The 6,000-nt window shown below is 43.0% G+C and overlaps 1 protein-coding gene across 1 annotated transcript in view; it reads left to right on the top strand.

Annotated features, from left to right (window-relative positions):
• The first annotated feature begins 300 nt into the window (after positions 1 to 300).
• efhd2 (EF-hand domain family, member D2) overlaps positions 301 to 6,000 on the top strand; it is a 29,918-nt gene continuing 24,218 nt past the window's right edge. Inside the window, exon 1 of the mRNA XM_060932068.1 lies at positions 301 to 808. Within this exon, the coding sequence (XP_060788051.1) occupies positions 525 to 808 (284 nt within the window). The 5' untranslated portion in view covers positions 301 to 524. The remainder of the gene's footprint in view (positions 809 to 6,000) is intronic.

Here is a 6,000-nt window from a genome sequence, read left to right as displayed (position 1 = left end):
ACCTGCATGTCTTTGAACTGTGGGGGAAACCGGAGCACCCGGAGGAAACCCACGCGGACACGGGGAGAACATGCAAACTCCACACAGAAAGGCCCTCGCCGGCCACGGGGCTCGAACCCGGACCTTCTTGCTGTGAGGCGACAGTGCTAACCACTACACCACCGTGCCGCCATAAATTTACTTTATACATTAAAAAATTAATTATTTACCTGCATTCTTGTCGTGACTCTACTGTGTGTGGCCCCTTTAAGAGGCGTGGCTTTACGTCACCAGGAACTGCGTGGTGATTATGCTGCTGTTCGCGCGAGCTCCACACTCCGGCGCGTGCTGTCTGCTTGAATTGTGCGGGACGCTGAACAAACCGGCATCACTAAGCTCGTGCGTTACGGTTTAAGAGAACATACGTACAATCTGATATTCAGGGTTTTTACTCACTGAAGGCAGTCGCAGACTGAAGTGTTTTACAGCCCATGTGGTTTGTGTAGTGGGCAGCGAGCTTGTGAGAAGCAGTTAGATAGAGGAAAATGGCCTCGGACGAGCTGTCAGCGAAGCTTAACCGGCGGCTGAAGATAGAGGAGGGCGAGGAGGAGCCGCACGCCGTGGACGGGGATCATGAAAACGGCGCGCACGACAAGGCGACCACGGCCAACGCTGACTCGGAGCTGGGAGCCAAACTGCAGCGGCGCGGCGAGCTGAACGAGGGGGTGGGCGAGCAGCAGCAGCCCAGCATGAAGGTGTTCAACCCGTACACGGAGTTCAAGGAATTCTCCAGGAAGCAGATTAAGGACATGGAGAAGATGTTTAAGCAGTAAGTACGCGCGCAAAGGTGTCGTGAACACTCCATATGTCCTGACATTGCTTTCTAAATAAACACAGGGTGTGGAAGCCATTATTTCAGAGGCTGTTGTATGTGTAATACCCTTATGGAGAGAAGGTGTATTGGTTCTGCTATCCAGTAAACAATAGCAATAGAGTCTTCAAGCAGTCTCCCTGTTTAATTAGTCTCGGTTTTGCAAACAGTCGAGCATCTTTAAAATTCACTTGCTCATGCTCTTGAACTAGTTTATGATCATCACAAATCTATAATAATGCAGTCTGCAGTAGCTTCAGTACATATACCACATGCATTTGTGTGGTAAGTGATATTTAAAAGAACACACACACAAGTGCCATATTATAGGTGTGTCTCACAAGTGTGTCTCATAATTCAGATATCTTGGAGAGCCCCACCCAGACTGCCTTTTCTTATACTCAAGCTGCTTAATCCCTACAAAGTCAAGTAATATTTCTCTGATACAGATCACTGTTTTGGAAAAATGTGCAACATGGTGTACTTTCCATGTTTTCTAGAGCAACTTGCAACATCTGGTTTAGAAGGTTAATTGTTTTGAACAGTGGTTCCCACAGGAAGTACGGCTAAAATAAAATAAAAATATAAATGGTGCACCCACCACCCCTCCGTCCGGCATTCCTGTTCCACTTTTGCCCAGTGCTTTAATGCCAAAACCACTTACAAACTTTCTTCAGGGTTCCTGTGGAGTTCTGGAGGCCTAAATCCTACACAAGTATGGAAATGTTCTTTAGCTCCACAGGGACAAGCGACTGTAGTTCATAATCCCAGTCCACGTTAGTGAGTGCCTTTCTAATAGGAGGTGGTGTTTTATGTTGAGCATGGTGATATACACTTCCTCTGCACACTTCTGCTTCTTCATTCTCTGTGCTACAGACAGAGCTGTCTTTGTACCACCACAGACAGTTGTCCAATATACAGTCAGAGCTGTGAACAAAAATGGTTTTTAGGACGGTTGTACTTGCGAGGGTGGTTTTTGTTCTGCAAGAAGAGGGTTTTAAGATTTTAGGAACTTGCTGCTACTGTAACTTGCACTTACTTCCTTATTGAGTCTATTGACTCTTTATGAACAGCTGTTGGACTACTATAACCTTTTAAGAGCTGCCTGTTATCTGGTGGATTTCATGCCGTATAACAGATGCTGAGTTCTTTCCATGTTTTTATGCTTCCACATGAAGGACTTTACCAAAGCTGCAGTTGCTGCTGCTCCAGGTGCAGAAATAACAGGCTCCCGATAGTAATGGCTCCCTAAGGGTGTTGTAATGTACTGTCTGAAAATGAGCTCTCAGCACACTGAATATTTCTCAAGTTTATGACCAGTGTATTGTGCCTGGAGAAAGGGATATTGTGCAAGACTCTTATCTACACTAGTCATTTGATCAAAAGGGGGTGGTTCTTCTTCTTCTTATTATTATTATTATTATAAGCTTTGCTTGCTATTCTAAGAGTTTATCACATAGGTGGGGTTATGTTATTCATTTGCTTTAGCTGCCCATGCAGGAAGCAGCAGATCTGATCAGAAGGGGGGAGTAGCTCATAGACTGGGCTATGAAATCGCTTTCCTTCTGATGACATTCATCTTGAATATATTGCTCAGGATCTGCGTTCTGCTAACGGTTGACGAATCTGACCTTTGCATTGTTGTGGAAAAGAGATGTGGCTGACTGGCTACTGTAGTTAAACTTTAACCAAAGTAACTTTTTTTTTTTTTTTGTAAGGCTGACCTTTTACATGTACTGCTCCCCCCCCCCCGTCAAGCTCACTATTGTGTATGTGCAGAGCAGTGAATTCCCCTCAGGAGTTTTGTATGTGCAGAGCAGTGAATTCCCCTCAGGATTTTTGTACTGTGGGTTGATTATTATTATTATTATTATTATTATTATTATTTTATATATATGGTGGCATAGTGGTTAGTGCTGTCACCTCACAGCAAGAAGGTCCAGGTTCGAGGGCCTTTCTGTGTGGCGTTTGCATGTTCTCCCCGTGTCCGTGTGGGTTTCCTCCGGGTGCTCCAGTTTCCCCCCCCACAGTCCAAAGACATGCAGGTTAGGTTAACTGGTGACTCTAAATTGACCGTAGGTGTGAATGGGTGTCTGTGTTAGCCCTGTGATGACCTGGCGACTTGTCCAGGGTGTACCCCGCCTTTCGCCCGTAGTCAGCTGGGATAGGCTCCAGCTTGCCTGTGACCCTGTAGAACAGGATAAAGCGGCTAGAGATATACTCAGTACTCTCAATGCATTAAAAGGGGGAAAAATGCATATTGACATTTAAGATTCCATGTGTAATGTGTAGTCCTTTAACACTGAATGTGGCATCTAATTGATTTCATAAACTGTATGCCCCCCCTTTTTTTTTTTTTTGCACGCATTATGCAAGTTAACAGCATAGCTCTAATAGTAGTGCCAGCTGCAAAGCAAATCACAGGTTCATATTAATGAATGTCTGACGTTTCCCACAGGTTCATCTTAATGTTTGTGCTATAATACTGTTTGTGTTGTATGGTGGACGCTCAAAAATGGATTTAAAATGTGTAGTTGATATGGTAAAGTTTTCAAGGACATGTTTAGCATTTTTAAGATTCTCATGTGTTGGCGCTTTTAAAACAGCCAACAGAAAACCTGTAAATGGAGCACTTGCATGTGACGTCACAGCCGATCCAGATTGTGACAGACGCCATCTTGTCGATCAAATGCCATATTTCCGCCTTCTACTTCTGCTTCTACCTTTTCTTCTGGAAAACCCTACTATATACAATTCTACTACAATGGCTGTGGCTACAAGCTCTCCCTACCTGTGCACGTTTCTTGTTTTTTGTGTGCATTTTTGCGTGTTCGTCTGTATCGGACTTCAATATCCACTACAACCGTATGGACTTACTGGACATTGGTTTCCAGCAGAAAATGATGGTTTGTAGCGATTTCCATCGCATGCACAACATTCCGGATGAGATAGCGAGACCAGTGGGGTCTCCGGGGATTGTTATCGGAAGCAAAGCGAAGGGGGCGGCGTCGGGAGAGGAAGCAAAAGCGAGGCTGCAGAGCCGGTGTTCTGTAAAGTTATTCTACCTCTTGGATTTGTCCTACCAAGCCTACTGCGCATGCGCGAAATCCAGGAGGGTACACCAGCCTGTTGACTAAGCTCAGAAAACAGCCACTCAAACCTCCACTGCTAAGCCTCTACCTCTCCAACGCCAGATCCATGGTAAACAAGACGAAAGATTTGGAATTACCTTATTCTATTCTATAATCGGCTGGTCAGTGGTATACTAAACACTTAAGTGACTTACCCGTCCAATGAGGATTATTTTCTTGTTTACAAGATGCCACATCTGAGTCGCTGACAAATCCTGAATTTCTGTAAAGATAACTGTCCAGAGATTTATAAGCACGCAGTGCTTCACCACTGAACAGCGAGGGAAAGTTAATGAGGTAATTATACATGTCTGGGTATTCCACCTCTGGCAGTTCAACATCCACTGACACGGTCGTGAGAACTATGTCCGGTAAGCCATAAGCGTCACTAATCTGTAGATCGTTTATTTTAGACATATATCTAGTTATCTGTTCATTAGAAAAATGAGCCGTGTAGTCCGTCGGTTGAAATTGATCCATTCTGTACACAAGTGCAGCAGTATTCAGCTGTGTTTTTTACCGACAAGATGGCGGCTGTGTACTTTCCGGTCATGTGACTGCAAGATCTCTATAGAGGGTTTTCTAGCACAAGGAAAGTGTTCAGGACTAGATGGCCTTAGTTTTGAAGTAACTTCTGTTTGTAGCTGCTATAATGTAAGTGATTACAGGAACTTTTTTTTTAAAAACAAAGTTCCACAAAAATTAGATGTAACTATAGTTAAATTAAAAAGCATGTGTCCTTCTTTAACAAATAAATCATGGTTAGCTTTGGTAAATGGCTGTGGTCTATGAGGATTAAAACACATTTCATGATATGCCATTACAGAAAAAGAAGCAAATTTATGGTTCATTTCACAAACCCCGTTTTTGAATATTTTCTTGTAAAAGCGTGCTTTGTCCAGTTTTATTCCTTGCAAAGTACCATTTCCTCACAACTGTTCATATTCTGTTTTATGGAAAATAGCACCACTGCTAATATTCTCTGTGGTGGTATAAAATCCTAGAATTGAATACAAAATCGCTTGAAATAATTAGAATTCAAATATGTGCTCAGGTTGATTGATTTACTGCACTTGTGTATGCTAAAGTATTTAAAGTATGAGATGCCTGAGGTTATAAATGAACACAGAGGTGGTGCTGGGGTTTTGTATGCCATCAGCAAGCTGTCAAATTATATCAGCTCTGCCTAAAGAAAGTGTGTTGTATTGGAATGTTAAGCTAGATTGTCTCCGCAATGTAATCATGCAGCAGGTGTCTACTAGAAAGAGATGTCATTAGAAGTGCTTGGGGAATGGTGTGGTCCACCCCCGAGGCAAATTTTCACATCTACATTACTACTTTGATGGTGTTAACACTTCATTTGTATAAATCAGCCTTCAGAAAGCTGGTGATCTCTCTCTGTGTAGAGCAAAGCCATGCATGAAGAAGAGCTGGGAGGAATAATGCTGGCTCTGCCCAGGCTTTAGGCCTTTTAACCCAAATTTACTTTAACTCCCAATTCAGGATCTGCAAATGCAAGCCTGATATGAAAAGTTGTCAGACATGAAGCTTCAAAGTAGAGCTAGCTTAGTCTGAGCACAGTTAGTACAAGGTACTATGGCAAGATGAGCCATAATGGGATCTTGCATTATTGTACAATTTGCTTGTGACCTTTTTTTAAAAAAAAAAAGTAAAGTTTGCACGTTTGCTGAAACTGCAGACGTGCCTGCATGCAGTGTTTGTTCTCAGGAAATCAGCTTACAGGAACCTGTTGACCTTCTGCTTTTGTATTGTCTTACAGACTTATTTAACCCGTGAAAGGTGAAGACACCTTCATGGATGCCTGTTTTGTATGCAGAGAACTGTCATTTCATCTGAATATTCAGAAATCCTGAAGGAATACCCATTATTCCATCAAGCTTTAATATTATGGGTAACCAGATAAACACAATCTTCAGGAGCCATTCAGCCAGCACAGCTGGGTTCTGTCCTTTCCTATTAGTGGGTTAATAGAGAAGGCAATCTGCCTAATTCACTCTG

This window comes from Neoarius graeffei, chromosome 10 (assembly GCF_027579695.1).
Source record: "Neoarius graeffei isolate fNeoGra1 chromosome 10, fNeoGra1.pri, whole genome shotgun sequence".
Classification (NCBI taxonomy): domain Eukaryota; kingdom Metazoa; phylum Chordata; class Actinopteri; order Siluriformes; family Ariidae; genus Neoarius; species Neoarius graeffei.
The sequence above is the reverse complement of the archived record's forward strand: the minus strand, read 5'-3'. Positions and strand labels throughout refer to the sequence as shown.